Here is a 20300-nt window from a genome sequence, read left to right on the forward strand (position 1 = left end):
GAACCTGGTTCTGTGCCCGCAGTCCCCGAGCTTCCCGGGAGCCGGGCGCGAGCAGGAGGGAGGGGGGCCCCCACACCCGCCGGAGCGGGGGGGGCCGGGGGAGGCAGAGGGGCCCCCGCGGGTAGGGAGGGCCGCGGTATCTTGTGTGGAGGAGGCCCCGTGGGAGGCTCAAGGCTCTGCAGATATGCCGTGTGCAGCAAAAGTATAAACTCTGGGGAAAACCCCTGTCTCCCGGAGGGGGGCTCCGAGGGGGGGGCCCCCGGTGGGACTGTCTCCGGGTCCGATTCGGGGAGTAAATGTGGCGGGGACTCCCCCGCATCCCCGGTCCCAAACGCCGTCTGTTCCCCTTCAGGGGGTGCAGAGTGTAAAATGGCCGCCGTTCCCGCCAGGAATGGGGGAGGGGCCGGCCCCCGCCGCCCGGGCAGACCTGCTAAGCGGGGGAAATCGATGAGGGGCCGCGAGGTGCCCTCCCCCCCGGGGAGACACCTCGCACAAATGCCCTCCCTCGAGATCCGCGAGCCCAGCTCGCCGCAAGCAGAGCAGCGCTCTGGCCGCGGCATCGGGGCTGAGCAGGTAAACAGGCCCGGCAGAATAAACCACCCGGCAGAGCCTCGGGGGGGGCCGAGAACGGAAGCGCCGCTGCGGGAGGGGGCCCGGACGGCCTGCACACCCCGAAAGGAGGAAAAACGGCACCGCGGGGGGGCCTCCTGGCCGCGCGACCCGCCGACGACGCTCTCCCTGCCTGCCTCTGCAGCCCACGAGGAGCCGCGAAAATGGCCGCGGGCAAGGGAGAGAAAACGCGGAGGGGCCGGTTCTAATGTCCTCCGCGAGCCCCTCCGTCGAAGATCAGCTGCAAGCAAGGAGAAAAGTAAAGGCAAAACAACACTTACCTACCCCGCTCGCAAGGAGAGAAGAAGAAGAGAGAGCAAGACAAACACCGAGGGAAGCCACGCCTCCCAATTAGAGCCCTCTAAACTTTTTTTTTTTTTTTTTTTTAAACAAACTTGATCCAAAAAGAAGTAGGCAGAGAGAAAAGCAAATTAGAGAAGAAATACAAGAACTGCCTGAGGTAATCGGGAGCAACCCGGATTCACTACTCGCATCTGCTGGAGTCAGAAGATACTGAACTCCTGCAGAGGGGGTAGTAGCACTCCTGGTGACGCCCCCTCAAAGCTTTGGCTGACTCCATCTGCTGGATTGGGGACATAACCCACTGTCTGGACTGATCCAGGTACGTACAGGGAAACTACACATTTAAGTGTTGATATGATTTTACTCTATAGCCAGCACGTGGCAGCATAACACATGAGTAAGTAATCATGCAGCAATGTAAGAAATTACTGTCAGGAGACACCAGTGTGTGTATTTAAGTGAGACTGCTTCCCCTCTCTGCTCTTCCCGCAGCCCTCACTACTGCAACCTGTGTGACGCAATGTCATTCTTTGCTGCTAGCCTCCCAAGTCCCTCCCTTCAGGGCCGTGGCCTGCCACCTGGGGCTTTCAGCTATGCCACTGCTCCCTCCTCCCACAAAACAGCTGACGAGCTGAACGTTTCTCTGTCCCCTTCCCCCCTTAGCATCTCTTCCTCTTAATTCAGCCCTCACTGATGCCACCTATTTCACCTATTGCTATTTCTCTGCCAAGGCTTATAGCATTATAGTGCAATAGTATAGATTTATATTTGTAGAATACTACATCATGCAGTGAGAAAAATCTATACAAAGAAGAAAATATGCATGTAAAATCAATATGTAGTCAACACTATGCATGGCCTCAGTCTGTTGCTATACAGATGTTTTTATTTGGCCAGTTCACATTCTGGCTGACTCAGAGCCTTGCCAAAACTTCATGCTGCCTAGTGCTAAGGCCACATAGGCTCTCCTTTGCGGCTACTCGGTGCTGTTTCCCCCTCAATCTGCAAACCTATGGGCTCTCTGCAGCGCTGTAGACTCATTAGCCTGACGCCAATCAGCAGGTGTTGATATATGCCCATTTCTCCCTCCCAAATTGGGTACCAAGACCTGAAGCATCACTGGGTCCAGCCAACATACCCCTTTTGATATTCTACAGAAGCAATTTCTTGCATATTAAACAAAAAATTCACTCAGGAAAAGTTTATTATATCTTGTTGTCTCACTTATTTTAATCAGAAAAGACTGTGATCCATTAATTGTACATTTGTAATGTAAATTTTCAAAATGAAACTTTATGAACGCAAAAGCAGCACCACATTATCAAAGTAAAGCAATATTGGATGTTTTGACTGTAGCATACTAATATCTGCAAGTCACTAGTCAGCAGAATCCTGTTACTATTCTAACTGCAACTATAGAACCTACAATCAGTACTCTATCATACAAAGGAAAAACGTTTTTTTTTTATAAGTCTATTAAGATCAGAGAAAAAATAGTGTGTCAAATACTCAACACACTAGGCTACATTTATCCAGGCTTAAAATTTAACTTTGTATGTTCATGGATTCTGCAGATGATGGCATAGATTGGTTTTGCAGAAATTGTAACCTGGTATTGATCAAAAGCAATCTTGAAAAAGGCAGCTAAGGCTACCTTACATATATTCCCTTTTTTTGTGCTAACCTACATAAGTTACTCACAAGAAATCATCATCGCATCTCACTGTGTAATAGAATAATCTGACTTTTCCAGGAAAAAATTTCCAAAAAGAAAGGATCTAATATAAAATTTAAAAAGAATTTTAAAAATACCAAATATGGTAATTGGATAAAAGTAATGCGGTTGCCATGTTAGTCCACTGGGATATGTGGAAATTAAATGTCAGCAAATTTGTTGGCAGCGATACCTTTTTGTTTGAAAACTAATCTCAAATATATTGGTTATCCAAGGGTTATAGCCTCTTCATCAAGTTGTAGCAACTGGAAAGAAAAGTTCAACAAACATTGATGAAACTAAAATTGTATGCTGATCCTATGCATATTCAAGAAATATCCTCTGCTAGTAAGGTAACTAACCAGAGCTTAGTTTAAAAAGCAAAAAAAAAAAAAGGGAAAAAAGACCCAAGTTATGGGAACTATTTGTGCTTTTTAAAAATGTCACAATCTTTTGTACTGCTTTTTTTGGTCTTATGATCAAAGCAGAGAAAAAATATTGTAAATACCCTAGCAAGTGTCTCATTTTTTTCTGGTTCTGTTATCCCGCATGACCTTTTTCTTGTGCCTCCCCACATGACTGTCTCATTTTAGGAAGCTTTCAACTATGGCCTCCCAATATTTCTACTGATCCCAAACAAAAAATCCAAATATTGAAATGAGAAACTGCAGTGACGCAGCCCCACTACATCCAATACTGTTCTTTAACCACTAGGTGGCACCATAAGCACATTGCTCATCTTCTCCCTCAATCCCACCCCCTTCACCCTACCCAAGATTCTGAATGCTACATTAACAGCTGCTCAATACTTGTTCTCTTTAGTCCTTCAAGATCCAAAATATTATAATTAATCTGTTTTTTGAAGTACAGTACATTTGCGGTTTATGAATGCATGCATGTCACATGCAGCATAAAGACCCAATATGGATGACATCAATATACCCTGTGCTGGAAGAAGTGTCCACAATGATAGTGACATTGTCTACTGCAATTTTGGAAAGAAAAGTCAAGTAATTACAAACCTTAGGAATCTTTCTGAATATCCGAGGTATAGAATGTTTGCGTCAGTAGTATCATGGATACATATTGAATCTGCAATTGATTTTAGGTTGTTCTGACAAAGAAAATCTGCACGACATGCAAATAGTGCAAATTCCAAATACAACAAAACCTACTGAGCAAAATATACTTAGTGCATTTTTAATTACCCTGTCTAACTTCAAGTACATTAGATGTAGATAGAAAGGGTTGATATCAACAGAATTAATGGGCATCAGGCCAGTAAAATGCATTTGCCGGGAATGATCATCTCCTTCTTAAAGTTGCCCATGTGAAAATCATAAAAAAGTCCCATAATAAATTAATAAAACTCAGTGGCATATATCGTGTACAATGTACACCACAAGGTTTGTTCTACATTTTTTAAAGGTTAGAAAATAACAGAAAAACATTCAAACTAGACGCTGCTATCAAACACCATGTATAATAGTTTAAAAAAAATATATATATAGCCAAACAAATTAAAGACAAAGATAGAAAAAAAAAAGTATGCAGTCCAGAATCCGATTCCTGAGAACATTATTTCACTTTTCTTCATTGCTTGAGGTATCCATCCCATCAGCTAGTTTTTGTTCCTGCAGTCTGGTTCTAGTGGATGCTAGACCAAAAAAATAAATAGTAGAATTATATAAAAGTAGAGAATTTCAATGGGACCTTATACTATTGGGTAATTTTTGCAAATGTGCAAGCTGTAGCTTTTCAGTCATTTTATGTGCAATTATAGGACTGGCCTCTTAATGAGAGCCTGAGTACTTTGCTCTCAAAATATATTTCTAGCTAATTTTTCTCCTTTACAGTTATTAAATCTTACTTTATCTTTGAAATTTAATAAAACTGCTTCCCGAACACCTCAGCATGGAACAAACTGCCAGACTGATAATGTTGTTTTTCAGCATTGAATCTTAAACACCCAAACTGCTTTCAGCTATATGAGTGTGTTTGACCATGACAACCTGCCACTTCAGCTTTACAGCTTAAAAAATACTGTATAATTATTACACTGAGCAGTAAATGTACCAAAAGGAGCATCAACTATACAACTATACAAAAGCTGTGCGACCTACATCCTTACATTCCATACCATGTCTTCACTGGGGAGAAATGCACTAAAAAATGTTATTTTTCTATACGTTGAAAGTAAATTATGTTAAAGATCAGAGTTTAAAAATAAAGTGCCACTAAGAGAGGAGGAGGAGCGAGAGAGAAAGCCTGTGATTTTCTTCACATGTTACTTGGATTCCGTATGGGACTTCGTAACAAGGGATTTTGTTTCCAATAAAGCTTTATTAGAACTGATGAAAGAAACCCTGAATAATTTGCCTTAGCCTTATTTTGCTCCAAGTGCTTTGTACAATGCAGCAGCGTGAACAGGAAGAGAAAGCCATTACCGCACTATGTGAAAATACCCAATTTATTGTGGAGGGGAGATTTTTGTAAACACAAAAGTCATCTAAAATGTACATAAGCAAAAACTAGAATTTCAGCAAAGTAGTCTGAATACCAACAAAAAACCCTTACATGAAATGTGTGTGTGAGTGTCTGTATGGGGAGGGGGGGTCAGCATTTGCACGTTTACAATGTTAACTTACCATACTGTAGATGTATGCTTTGTTTGCAAGATCTTAATGAAAGAAGCCGAATGAGAATTCTCAAACCAGTTAATAATGTAGTCTGCACCATATTCATATTGACAGTATATGTAGAAAACATGCCATTGGTACAACAGTATCTGCTTCCTGGAAATATGACACTTTCCCCCCGCTTGCTTGTCCTTCCCTTCTATCCTCTTTCTATGTATTGCAAATTAAGCCCCAGTTATGGATCAAACATTTGCATTAGCCTACATAATACTGACGAGTATTTGAGAATTTGTTTTGGTTTTTAATTTTAAAAAGAACGCTCCCCCCCCTGCAGACTATGCTCAATGTCTTTGTCCTTTCCTGTTAACACTGGTGGACCTTTGCTTCAGCTGATCCACTCATGCGATGTTGGATGGGATGAGTTTGAATTGATGTCCAGGAAAGAAATTCTTGATCGCGTCAAGGCTATGAACCCATGCGATACTAACTTGTTGAACTTTTTTGGCTGAAGACCTTTGGCGCTCACTACCACATGAGGTTTTCTTTACAAATTCTTTAAAGAAGGCCTCAGTACGTCCTCTTCTGAAGAAACTTCAAGTTGACTATACTGAACCAAGGAACTACCACCTGATTTCACCTATTTTGTGATTAAAGGGATTTTTTTTTAAGAGAAATTTAATATTTCAAATAGCTTTCCCAAATACAGTACTGAATCCTTAGGGGTAGATTTTAAAACATACGAGCGCGCGGGTCTTGGCACGTGCACATGGATGTGCCAATTTTATAACATGCGTGCACTAGCACGCGCGTGCTATAAAATCCGTTGGCCGCTCGCATGGGGGGTGAAATTTTTGCAAAGTCCGTGCGGCGATGCAGTCAGGCCTTCCCCAGTTCTCTCCCAGTCCACTCCAATTAAGCAGCAGACTGGGAGGGAACTTCCCTAACCCCCTGTCTATCCTTCCTTCCTCTTTCCTCCCCACCCCCTAAACCTAACCTAACGCCTCAATTTTTATTATTTTATTGCTTACTGCTCCTCGGGAGCAAAAGTAATTTACACGCGCCCGCTAGCTTCCCTGAGACAACAGCTAATGGCCGCTGTCCCGGTCGGCCTCCGTCCCACCCCGCCCTCCACACCCAGAACACGCCCCCGGTCCGCCCCTTTCTCAGGGCCTGGCACTTGTGTGCGTATCGCCACTTTTGAAAATCCATGCACTGCACACAGGGCCCAGCCATGCACACAAGTGGCAATTTTTATGCGTGTGGCCAATTTAAAATTCACACATTATTACTTTCAAGCCTTGATAGTCTTCAGTGTGGCTTTGATAACAATACTGAATTAATTTTAGTCCTATTAGACATATCTGCAGCTTTTGATAACCTTGAACATGAGATCAGTATTGGAGGTTCAGTTTTAAGGTGGTCTAGATCATATATATTGGACCACTCCCAAGCAGGTTGGATGCAATTCTATGACACCAATTGATTCCCACTTTCTCTGGTGTGCCTAAGGGATCTGCACTTTCTGTGACCCTTTTTAATATTTATATTCACCCAATTTGTAGACTATTGAGTGGTCTTGATTTACAATATAGGATATATGCTGATGATACTATTTTTTTCCAGCTGCTGCTGATTTAGGAACCATTCTAGGACTAATTTCAATGTACCTGAATGCCATTAAGGCCTGGTTGGTTGTTAAACTCGCACCAAATTTAGGGAAAACAGATTATTTGGCTCAGTTTTGCAGCTTGCCAAGTAATCCTAAATTGCATTTTGAGAATTGTTCTAATCCAATTTTAAATGAAGTCCAGAATCTTGGGATCATTTTATTTTTAATCAGAATTTATTAAAGCCCAGATCAAAAATGTAGTCCGATCTTCATTTTAAACTTTGAATGCTATGCAATTTAAAGCCTCCTGTCATCAAATGATTTTAGAATTTTGCTGCAATCCCTAACTTTGATGGGATTTTTTTTTTTTTTTTTAAATGTTTATATGCTGCTTTTTCAACTTACATCAGTCAAAACGGTTTACAGGTTAAAATAACATACATAATTAAAAAACATAAAACACTAAGGGACATAAAAGCATATAAACAAAAATAACAGTAACATAAAAATAGAGTCATTGTGCTCTAATATACAAAAATGGTCAGTACTGTTGTGGGTTAGTTTTTTTAAGCACTATGGGAGAGTTTAGATGGCCATTGCGAAGTAGTAGCAATCGATTTAAAGGCCATTGAGAATAGGAATGTTTTAAGGGGTTTTTTTTTTTTTTTATTCCTTATAAAAAGATATATGCCTTAGGTCATCAGGAATGGAATTCCAGATTGAAGGGCTGGCGACTGAGAAGGCACATCTTCTGGTAATATCGAGTCTGGCTAAGTGAACCGTCAGAACTTGTAAAAGTTTTTGTGTAAAGAACGTAGGTTCCTACTAGGTTGATAAATGCGAAGTTGAGTGCATAACCATATGGAAGAATCGTTATATATCAAGCTATGTACAATGGAAAGAATCTTGTATTCTATATTGTATTGGGAGCCAATGTAAAAAGTATAGGATTGGAGAAATGTGTTCTTTTCGAGAGGTACCAGTCAGGATGCGGGCTGCAGCGTTCTGAATTAACTGTAAGGGACGAAGGGCATTGTCATGTAGACCAAGTAGGATCTCATTACAGTAATCAAGTTTGGTGAAAATTAAAGACTGTAATACCGTGCGAAAATTATCTGGAAAAAGTAAGGGATGAAGATGTTTTAGCATATGAAGTTTGAAAAATGAGTTTTTCACTGTTATGGAGATGTGATGAGACACTGATAGGCTGGAGTCTAATATTATCCCAAGATTGCGGACTTTAGATACTATAGGAATCGAAATACTATCTAAGCTGAGATGTGTTGGAGGACTGTAAGTGGATTGCAGAATAGTGGAAAAATGGAGAATTTCAGTTTTTGATATGTTAAGTTTGAGACGACCATGGGACAACCAGGTGTTAATGGTTTTAATATATTAGCAGACAGTGGAAAGAGTCATGGACCATGATGTGGAGAAGGGTATAAAAAACTGGATGTTGTCTGTATAAATCTTGAATTGAATACCTAGAGTATTAAGCAGATGGCATAGGGGTATCAGAAAAATGTTAATCAGAGTAGCAGAAAGGGAGGATCCTTGGGGTACACCAGAGGAAACTGTGTACCAGTCAGAAAAATGAGGCCCAATATTTATTTGATAAGAACGGTTAGTTAGGAAGGAATGAAACCAGTTTAAGATCGTATCTGTTAGACCAATAGATTGAAGCCGCGAGAGGAGGATTTGATGGTCTAATGTATCAAAGGCAGCCGAGATGTCCAATAATATCAAGATGTAATCTGTATTAGCATCGAAACCTCGAATTATGGTGTCAAAAGAAGCTAGTAGTAAGAGTTCGGTGCTGTGGCCTTTACAAAACCCATGTTGATTGGAATGGAGGAGATCGTTGTCATTTAAGTAGTCTGTGAGTTGATGTAAGACCACTGATTCCATTAGTTTTGCTAGTGTTGTTAAAGAAGCTATTGAACGTAGGTTGTTAAAATTTGTAATGTCCTCATTTTTTTTCTTCGCTATAGGTAAAATAGATGGTTTGTTTAAAGAGTTCGGGACAAATCCCAGAAGTGAGAGATTGGTGTATGATTTGTGAAAGGAAGCCACTGGCATGGTCTGCTAAAGCTCTTAGATAATGAACAGGACAAGGACTAAAAGGTGACGAGGACATATTCATTTTATGTAATAACATGTGTGATGGTAGCTACATCAACATGTGAAAAAGTGGACCAATTACAATCTAATTATCTAGGTTTAACAGCTACTTCCTTAAGAGCACTGCACCTTATTCAGAATTCAGCGACCCAGGAACTGACAGCTCCTCTCGTTATGACCATATAACCTCTGTATTATGCAATTTACACTCCCTTAATTTGAGTATTATGTTTAAGGTATTGATGTTGATTCATAAGGCTCTGAATAATGAAACATCCCCATGTATCTGTGCTCTACCCATAATTCATAGGCCCAAGAAGAATGCTTTCTTCATGTTCCCATCATGCATAATGCACTTGGCCGAAATAAGGGACAGACTATTTGATATGGCTGACTCGATGGCATGGAATAGCCTACTGGAAGCATTAAGAAAGGAGGTTTGTTTTCTATCTTTTAAGAAGTTGAAAACCCATGCTTTTAAATCAAGCCTTTTGAATGGGCTGAGTTTATTTCTAGCTGGCAGGTGGTGTTTGTTATGTGAATGTCTGATTTTTTTCATTGCCTATGTTTGTATATTTATTGATAACTTTTCTTTGGTGTTATCTTTATTTTATCGATTTCTTAAGTTTGTCTTATCAATTGTTATGTTTTTATGTTTAATGTTCTCATGTTTGTCTTATTGATGTTTGTTACTTTATGTTTTATCTGAATGTTTTTTTTCACATTTTTGGAATATTCATGTCTTTTATGAGCTACTTAGAACAATGGATAATGAGGCAAATAAATATTTTAATATATAAATTCTTTGTAACTGCTAGTCTCCAGAATCATCTTTTCCCTTCAAATCCTATATGAGCGAGAAAAAAGAAAAAAAAAGTAGTTTCTGGATGTTTACAATACTTACGGATTTCTGCCAGCTTTTGTTGGAATTTCGACTCTCCAAGCATGTGTTTACTAAAGATACAAAAAAAAAAAAGTTAAGTTAATACACAGGGCACAATCAAACAACCATTTAAGGGAAACTGTGCTATGTGGTCATTCTTCCCATCATGGCCCGGCCGAATGGCACAATTAAAGCGCTACAGAATGATCAATAGTAGTAGCAGGCATTTATGCTGGCCAAAGTGCTTAGACTCCTTGCATTGAATTTCTATGGTTCGGCATAGAAATTATCTTAAAGGAGAACTACCGTAGAATTTAAGTGCTACTGTAAATGAGCACTATAAATATGACTGTGGAAATGGCACCTGTTTTAAAAAAATGTATTTTAGCCTATTTTCCTACAGGGAAACTGGCCTTATATGAACAATGTCTCTCCAACCCACCTCAATCATTCATCCAATTTCATTCAAATTTCTGCCACAGATAGCAGGATACCAGTGATGCCTGGCTCAGTCTTCATGTGCTCCCATCGGTTTAAATGAAATTTCAGGGATATCAAAGCACATTGCGATGTTATTGAGCATTTTTTTTTTTTTTTTTTTTTTTAGCAGTGCCTGTTTTCACCAGTGGACTCCAAAAGAACATAAGAAATGCCAAGTTGGGTCATCCAACTCAACATCCTATCTCTGACAGTGGCCAATCCAGGTCCCTTGGAAGTACTTGGCAGATCCATTTCATGTTGTTCATTTCCAGAAATACACAATGGCGATCTCCACATTTACCTAATCAATCATTTTTGATGGACCAATCCTCCAGAAACTTGTCCAAATTTTTTTTTTAAACTAGCTTTGACCACATCCTTCAGCAACAAATTTCACTTTCTTAACATTTGTTTTAAATCTGCTACCACTTAATTTCATGGAGAGCACCCCCCACTAGTCCTAGTACTATCTGAAAGGGTAAATATGTTCCTTGTTAACTGGTTTCACCCCACTCAGGATTTTATAACCTTCTATCATATCCCCTCTAAGATGGGTCTTCTCCGAGATGAAGAGCCCTAACCTTCATTAGGGAGATGTTCATTTTTATTTGCCTTTCTCAGTAACTTTTCTAGGTCTACTTTATGTTTATTGAGATGGGAATGACTAGAAACATACAAAATATTCAAGGCATGGTCGCCCCATGGATCCATACAGAGGCATGATGATATTCTCATTTTTAAGATCTATTTGCTTCCAAATAATTCCTAACATTTGCTTTTTGACCACCACTGCACACAGAACTGAGGATTTTAATGCATTGTCCACAATGACTCCAAGGTCTTTTTCCTGAGTGATAACTCCTAATGTGGAACCCAGCATTGTACAGATTATCCTTCTATGCATCACTTTGCACTTGTCCACATTTAATTTCATCTGACATTTAGCTACTCAGGTCCCTAGCCTGACAAGGTCCTCCTGCAATTCCTCACAATATGCTTGCGTTTTAACTATTTTGAATAATTTAGTTAAGAATTGGTCCAGCAGCTGATTATCCTTGGCAACCGTTTGCTTTCTACTTGTAAGAGCTTTATTTTTTTCCCTGTTTCTCTTAGCTACTGAGCAAATAAATGCCCCGATTTATTATTCTCTGAATATCTTGCTTTTGCAGTATTGTTGGTCTTATTAATGTGCAGACTGTATATTGTTTTACAGTAATTCACCCTGATGTGGGGAAATCAAATTCATCTCCTCACTCGAGGCTCCCTTTTTCAGCTCATTAATAAATATGTTAAACAGCACAGGCCCCAAGTACAGATCCCTGGGGCAATCCAGTAAGTACTTCTTTTCATTGGGAAAACTCACCATTTAGTCCTATTCTGCGTCCGATCCCATAACTTTTTAACTTTCTGAGGAGTCTCATGAGGGACGTTATCAATACACTACGTGTACCAGCTCACCCTTATCCACATGCTTTACACCTTCGAAAATTTCTAAAATGTTAATAAGGCAAGACTTTCCTATACTAAAAGTCTGGGCCGACTCTTCCCCACTAGGCCATGCTTATCCATATGGTGAGTAATTTTGTTCCTAACAATACTTCCAACATCTTATTTAGATTTTACCCAGCATCAACATAAGGCTCAATGGTTTGTGGTTTCCTGGATCGCCCCTGGAGTCCTTTTTAAAAGCCTAGTTTATTTAATTCACCTGAACACTACCATAATCATGGGCAAATTTCTGTACCCGATAAATCAGGAAATGTTCACACATCTCGTTTTACATTGTTGAGGTACTGTAAGAACAGGAACTAGGCTCTTAATGCTGCAAACACGGCATTCCTGTCGTCACATCAGTGCAGCTCCATACATGGAGCTGCATTCCTGCAGGGGCATTAGAAGCCCAGCTCCCACCACTGCAGGTCAGCTGGAATGTTTAAAACTGCATAAAACAGGGGCTGCTTCTTCAGTCACAGCTGCTCACTTACATGTATTCAAAAAATATATGAAACAACCATTCCTTAGATACACCAGTTCTTAAAAGAAACAAATTTACAACCCTATGTTTTCCCTCTTTTATTCTCAAGATTACTGAAAACGCAACACAAGCACAGTTTGCAATCCCCCCATCACACTCGGCAACTCTCGAAACTGGAGCAGGAATGAGCAAGGGATGAACACATATTTCAAGCAGAAAGAGTATGTTTTTAGAGTACTTTGGCTAAACTGGAAGACCAGAAACATACAAGATTGTTTTGAAAGGAATAATAGAAATAAGTTTCATCTAATTTCAGGAGATGACACCATGGTTGTGGGGCTGGCTAGCAGAGCTTTTCAAAGCTGGAAGCGAGGAAAGCCTCATGAAAAGATCATTGTGTTGAGAACATAAACAGATGATGTACTTTTTCACAATAAGAGTGGTCAGGGTTCAAGAAAGTAAAATGTGATTTTCTAACATGAAGAGACTCCCACTTTAAAGTAAGCGGGAGTGTTGGTGTCACAGGAAACCAGCTAACACTATCATGATGTAGCCAATGGCCGAAGATTTTCCTCGGATGAGACTGCAGGGGATACCTGTACAGGTGGAGGCTTACGCTGCTTTCCTTCATGCAGCGGATAAGTCTACCTCTGGCAGTCAGACCTTGGAGGTTGGGTGAAGCAGTGCGGGTTCTTCAGCACAGTCAGCGCCACACACTGAGAGCGGCACCACACTATGCACAGAGTTTACATTTCAAAAGCAAAACATTATTATTAAAATCATTTGATGTCCCTACCAGGGCTGGATCTCTCTCACGCAAGGCCCCTATAACACTTTTTCAGGGGTCTGAGCTCCATAAGCAGCATTCTCTGGTTCCAGCATAAGGACACGCATGCACATCCCAGGACTCCTCTGGGCATTACAGCACTGTGCAATGGGGCTAGATTCCTACAAACCCACATTCCAACGAAGCTAGCTCCGTACCATCCAGGAACCTTCTGGAGGTGATTCCGAGTTTCCAGGGTTACTTTCCACTGGTGGCGAGGGGAGGAAAGAGAATGTAAGAGAAAGGGCAGGCAGAGCCCATTCTATCAGAAGGGGGAGAAAATTTACAAAGTGTCAAAAGTACTACTACTATTTATTTCTCTAGCACTACCAGACACATGCAACACGGAAAATAATTTTCAGGCATGTTTGAATCTGAATGGACCTGGGGATCTTCAATATTGGCCTCCTATATTGGCCAACACTCAGCTATACCAGAGTCAAAATGTGTTACCTAATTACTGAGTGGCCGGCCAAGGGAGGTAGCACTAGAAGCACTTCTATGAAGGCAGACAAAGACCAGCTAGTCCATCCAGTCTGCCCAGTTGCCTTCCTCCCTCTTACTGTCCACTTTGCGTAAATGAGCAAATAAATGCCAATTTTTAAACACACACTAGCTCCCCTCTCCACGTCTTCTTCCTGACCTCTTAACCCTGGTCCTACCACTGCCCTCTATACCTGTTCCAAGCATGCTTAAGTCCCATTGCAGTGCTGGCCTCCTCTTCCTCTTTGGTTCTTAATTTAATACACAGGCTCCCTCCTATGGCTTGCAAGCAAGTTTTGCGATAGTCTACACTGCCAGCAAAGCTGCTGATGTCCGAAATATCAGGCCATCTCGTGGTTGGTTGAATGATTATGCTATTCTGTGATGCATAATAGTTTAATTTGAAACACGTTAAAATTAGCAGATGTGTTTTGTCCGATCACTCATCTTACAAATTCCGCCAAGGGTATGTAAACTTATGAACACAACTAGATATAATTTTATAGGAATGTGGTGATGGTTTTAAAAACGACAGGGAAATCACACTTGTTATGTTTGTATCATTTCCCATCTGAAAAGACAAAAACAAATTTTGCTTTGTTTCTACATTTTACAAAAACAAACCCCAGTCCCCCCCAAAAACAGTAAACAAAAGGTTTTCCTAGGCATCTCCCCCCTATCGTTTTAGAAGTCCTTTTCTGAAAGACTTCATTCCTTATTAAGGTGCTGCCTCAAGAAACGAACAGTTCTCAAGGTGAGGGTCTCAACAAGTGACCTATATGGAGGCAATATTACCTCTTCTTTCCTGCTAATGCCAGCTCTACTTATGCAGCCAAATTTCCAGTCAGCTTTGCCCATTGCTTCACACTGACTGGCTACCCTGAGGTCATCTCACCCTAAATCACTTTCTTGTTTGACAGTTTCCAGTTCTTGGGCTTCTAAATGACATTTTGTATCCTAGATGGAGGATGTAAAACTGTTTAACACTAAAACTCATTTTCCAAACCCTTGACCGTTTTTCCTGTTTTGTTTTTTTTTCAACTTCTGTTTTTCACCCTGTCTGGCATGCTTTTTGTATCACCCAAAAGCTGCATATTTTTTCCTTTTTTGTTCGTAAAGATACTGCAAAGAATCGGTCCATCAAGCCCTGGGGCAGTCCATCTGTCACTTTAGGGATCTGCACTCGCTGTGGAACATGGAAGGTCATTACACTACTTGGTCTCTACTGGAGACCAGCATGGCGATTCCTTTATGAGAACTGGAGGCAGAACATGAAGAAATGTCTTATGGGAATGATTTCATGCTTTCCAACATTTGAAAGAATGATTTAAAAGGTTTCATTGTCCATCGGTCTTGTCAGTTCATCTACAGGCCCAATAACTCTTCAAAAAAGGAATGGAAATTCACAAACTTTTGCATGCAGGAAGAAAATGTGCACACCTGACATGTCTGAATATCTGAAATATTGGATCTCTATTTTTAGGGAACTCAGCCCAAAAAAGTTTCCATTGCTTTCTCTCAGAAAATGTTACGACACCGAAGAATGTAGAGCAGTGCTCTATTCCAAAAGCACCCATCACCCCTTCCAGCATTGTGGGACAGAGCAATACAGGCAGACCCAGGGGAAAATAACTGAAGCAGCTGACAAAGACAGCCCCAGAAAGCACCGTCAAAGCCACTTCCTGCCACCTTTCCAAAGCTATACACACCATACAAAGAGACAGGCAACATAACTGATTCATCTGATGAAGGATGGTGCCGAAAGACATCTTCCAAGCCAACTTTCCCCACACATACACACAACTGTCCCAACCACACCCCCCCTCCTTCCTAAAGATATACAGCCATATCTCCCCCAAAACACACCATAACCCCTCTACACATATAGTCCTTCTATACATAACCTCATCACACACAGCCTCTACCCATCCACCCTTCCCCCATACATACACACAACCACCCCCCCCAAGTCATACTCCCTCAAAAAACACATCATATGGACAACCCTCTATCCCCCACACTTACCCCCCACATACAGACACAGTCATACTGCATAAATGCACTTCCACACCACCAAACACCCTCCCCACCTCCTATATACACACAACACCCCCAGCTTAACTACATGTACATACCCTCCCTTTTCTACAAAGCGATCCTGAAGCTATGGCTCTGCATCTTCTCTCTAAGAGTTTTTTTTGGGTTTTTTAAAAAGAATGTATGGTCCCTGTCTTGCTTACATTTCTGATCTCTTATCAGCTTCAGGAATGTGGGTGAGAAATAAACTTACCTTCCATCTGCCTCATCTTGTCCTTCGATGTCAAAACGAAGTCTCTTCAGTGGTTTGGGATGATTGCCGACTTCAGCACCTCTTTTCAGCTGGCGGTCCCCGCTGCTCACCATCTGATTTATCTTCTGGAATTTTTCAGAAATCTTTGAAAAAAAAACCAAAAACCCAAACAAACCAAAATATATAAAAAAAATTCCAAGCTTTTCATGTAAAACATACACTGCTAAGTATAAACGTCGTATTATAAAAGTATGACTAAAATTTATGGGACACAATTCTGTGCAAAATCTGCATAAATCTATGTGTCACTTACTAATAAACCTGCAAATAGGAGCTAAATTTATATTTAAATAGTTTAAAAATAGTTTTCCAACACTTGTGTCTCAGTATTTTTTTTAAATTTTCTTTTCTCATTTTAGTTCTCTCTTCCTCACGTGACTATTTCCTTTTCATTCATTTTTCTGGCTCCAACTAATCTTTTTCTTGCTCCTCTATCTCCTGTCCCACCTTCCAGTCTCTCTTCTTCCATATACATTATCTCATTCTCTTCCATTTCTTATCTTGCCAGTTCCTCATTTAATTCTTTCTCCATTCCATTTCACGCTAGTCACTCCCTGCATTCTGTTCCATTCCTTTTCTGGCCATTCCTACCAGTCCCTTTCTTCATTTGTTCTTCCACTGCTCCTTCTATGTCCTCCTTCCCCTTCTCCCGCAATACTCTAGTTACTTCTTCTATTTCCTCTCTCACCATCTTCTCCAGTCAGTCCCTTCATTCCCTCTATCCTCCCTTTTAGTCGCTCCCTTCCAGTTCTCTTATCTCCACCTAATGCATCCCCTTTCCCATGACTGTACATGTCCCATACAACTCTGCTTACAAGCCCATGCATTTGTCTACCAGATTTCTGCCCTCTTGCAACTCAGCATGAAAACACCAGGTTTCTGCTTGCACCATGTGGCCTAGTATAGAATCTTGCAATGTCAATAGTCAGGAGCGTAGTGATTGCCGCTGACCAGTAGGGTGTGGCTAAAGTGTGAGCAGTGGAAAATTAGCTGGCTTCAAACTGGAATGAGGGAAGAGCCAATTTCAAGAAGGGAGAGTGGGATGTACGAGCTAGTGGCAGTAGCCAATTTCATGAGGGAGGATAGGATGGAGTGGTCGTAGCCTGATTCATAGAGTCAGGTTGGGAAGGGGGAGTGGAAGCAGCATGAGGCTGTAGACTAGCAGTTTACCTTCATTTTCCAACAACAGGTAAATTCTGCAGCAGTTCTCACTGCTGTGGTGGAATCAAGGTAAACCAAGGTCATGCTCATAGTGTACTAGGAAAGTAGAACTCATCAACATATAAAGTATCCCTATAAGGGGTGCTAGTAAACACTGAATACCAACAGCCAGTAATAGAAAAATAAACCGTTAGTTTTTATTATAAGATATCCTATAAGGAGCAGTGCAGCTTATCAAACAAAATGTAGAGTAAACCCCAGCTCAGAGTTCCCAAGCTGCTACAGTCCGTTAAATACATCACAGCCCCTAAAATTATGTATCAATGGGTTAGTTTGCATAAAATTTTCAACTGGTTGGCATTATTTTCTCTCATATATGCTAATAAGATTGGATTCTTGTAAGTTGAACCCAGAAGGCAGAAATGAAACTTAATGCTGTCCTTTGACATACTGACTAACCTTTGGCATACTTTTAGAATTTGAACAGTTTTGGCTTGTGCTATCATATTTCTGTTTCTTCACAGAGAACCCCCTCAAAGCACCTTTACAAGCCTGCTTCCTTTGACTAAGAAAGATACAGGCTTGCATTTAGGGTTACCTTTGAAAACCTGGTCAGAAGCCTGCTAAAAATACCCAGTATACTAAATAGGATGACATTAGCAGCAAAATGCTACAATCTAAACCAAAAACTTGGAACACACTGCTACAGAGTTCAAAATTCAGCGACCATGGGTGAAATCATGCATCCGTTTTTTCAGATCACAGTTACAATAAATTTTATCTCGGCTCTCTCAAAGAATAAAACATATTACATGATCATTAAAAATAAATGGCAATGCTTTCTACCAGGGGAAAAAAGAATGTTTAAATTTAATTCATCAAGCACAAGCATTTTACAAAGAACTGTTAAACATACAGGATATCCAGCACCAAACACAAACGTATCTGTTTACCTTTTCGCAGGGTCTCCAAGTTGTAATATTGTTTTATATTTTTCTTTTACTTAATAAAGTCTAAATCTTGTACGTGTTAGGTGTAGAGGAATGTTAGCAAATCTGAATTTGTCTAGATTTGCTAAAACGTTTGATAAGTTACTCTATAAAATCTGGAATTTCAAAATTAGTACGATGGGGTTTGGAGAAACAGTGAATGGATAACAAACTGCCTAAATGGGAGACCATAAATCAAAATGAAAATACTAAATGTAGTTTTGGGATGTTCCGGCAGTTTTCTCCTACTCCTTTGGGCTTCCACATTGGGATCTGGCACCATAAACCTTTATTCCTAACTACCCGAGAAGTTTTCTCCCCTATTTCCTGCCCAAGTCACCATCCAGTCACCATAGCAACAGTCCTCAGCCAGAGGCCATTCACCAAAGCTCCCGCAATCCTGGGCCCTAAATCCAGCCACTAGACATTGCTGTTGCTGGACTGCGTCTGCCAAGAGGTGGTGAATGCCTCCCCACTGCATTCCCAACCCCAACCAGTCTTGGAAGTGGAAGATCTAACTCAGGAATTGAACTCTGGTCCATTCCATTGCAGTGCACAAACACTGCCACTGAGCTGGCCCATAAAATGTGATTTTCAACATCCTTTAAGAATTACTATTAACACAGATTTCTTTGGATTTCCTAATATTCAAGAGGTACATTTTTTTCTTTCAACAAAGAAACTCACCCCAAATGATTCACCGATTGACACTAGGATTCTGGAAAATGAGAACAAAGATAATTTAGTAGCTAAACATTAGATGTGTCCATAGACATGCTCACAAGGACTCTATAAAAAAGCAAATCAAGCTAAATAAGTCAAACAGAAACTAAAATAAAACCAATAAGAATAAATGGAGTATGGCTCCTAAAAATTCTTCTGGGCAGAACAAATATTTTAGTTCTTAGCTCAATGCTGTTAGAGGAAACAGACAACCAGTAATACCAAAAGTTATCACCTGGCCAGCAGGCAAAATTGCCACCATGCAAGGTTTCTAATATTTCTACTTTCTGAAAGCAAAATTGATGAACATTAGTGTCATTTGACAAGAAAAATAAATGGCTTTATCAACCTTGATCCTGGGGTCATCTTTGTTGGTGAGAGCGGTCCTTCAGCGCATTTGTATGAATTCTTTAATGGTGAGATGTAGATGTTATTTCCACCAGGGACACGCAAAGGAGAACTAGTAAAATTGTAAGGGCTTCGAGGAATCTGGGGAATTGGGGACAAAGTAGGAGGCTACAATAAAGAAAAAAAGTGATGTTTTAAATGAATATTCAATTTTTAAATTTAGTTTATTTTCTTAATATACCGTCTTACACAAAATCAAAACAGTTAAAAAATAAATACAAGTAACCAAATTAAATAATAATCAAACCAATTAAAGCATAACCATATCATTAAAATAGACATAAAAATAAAATATAAAAGCAACAAGCAATACCATATTAATATACAATTCACATTAAAGTAAATTCATATAAATATACAATTAAAATATTAAACAGGTAAAAAGCTTGAACCAAAAGATCATGACTAACCATATTAAATACGCAGCTTAATTAAAAGTAATTAAAATTAAATGCTTGTTTGAAGAGCTATGTTTTAATAGCCTTCGTGAATTTGGGATAGTTCTTCTCAATCCTGATGTCCAATGGGAGAGAAGTCCATAGTGAGAGAGTTTGATAAGAAAACGATGACTTCCTAGTGCTCACTAGATACAATTCAGTAGGGAGGGAAAAAGGGGAAAAATTCATGGGTAGTTAGGAATAAGGTCTTTGGGTAAATAAGGGACATTCCAGTTGTGCTTAGTGGAGGGATTTAAAAGTTACACAAGATCTTAAATTTAATCCTAAACAAAACTGGAAGCTAATATAGCTTTTCTAATAAAGAGTAATGATCATCAATTCTTTTGGCCCCAAAGGTCAATTTATCTGCTGTATTCTGGAATACTTGAAGCCAACTAAGTAATAGCAACAAAGAGACCTTAGTAAAGAATGTTACAGTAGTCTAAGTCTGGATAATACTGGAGTATGGACTGACATTTTCAAATTACCCTTGCTTAAAAATAATTTCAGCCGGCGAATGTAATGAAGAAAGAAAAATTAGATCCTTACTACCCTGAGATTTGGTTTGTAATTTTTAAAGCAGAATCCAA

The 20300-nt window shown here is 40.1% G+C and overlaps 1 protein-coding gene across 2 annotated transcripts in view; it reads right to left on the reverse strand.

Annotated features, from left to right (window-relative positions):
- Positions 1–2122: 2122 nt before the first annotated feature.
- The window catches only part of RB1 (RB transcriptional corepressor 1), a 483267-nt gene continuing 465089 nt past the window's right edge, over positions 2123–20300 (reverse strand). For both annotated transcript variants that reach the window (XM_029602868.1, XM_029602867.1), the window contains 5 exons: positions 19215–19381; positions 18830–18860; positions 15933–16075; positions 9900–9949; positions 2123–4283 (listed from right to left, as the gene is read on the reverse strand). In XM_029602868.1, the coding sequence (XP_029458728.1) occupies positions 4210–4283; positions 9900–9949; positions 15933–16075; positions 18830–18860; positions 19215–19381 (465 nt within the window). In that variant the 3' untranslated portion in view covers positions 2123–4209. The remainder of the gene's footprint in view (positions 4284–9899; positions 9950–15932; positions 16076–18829; positions 18861–19214; positions 19382–20300) is intronic.

The sequence above is a fragment of the Rhinatrema bivittatum genome, chromosome 5 (assembly GCF_901001135.1).
Source record: "Rhinatrema bivittatum chromosome 5, aRhiBiv1.1, whole genome shotgun sequence".
In the NCBI taxonomy this organism is placed as follows: domain Eukaryota; kingdom Metazoa; phylum Chordata; class Amphibia; order Gymnophiona; family Rhinatrematidae; genus Rhinatrema; species Rhinatrema bivittatum.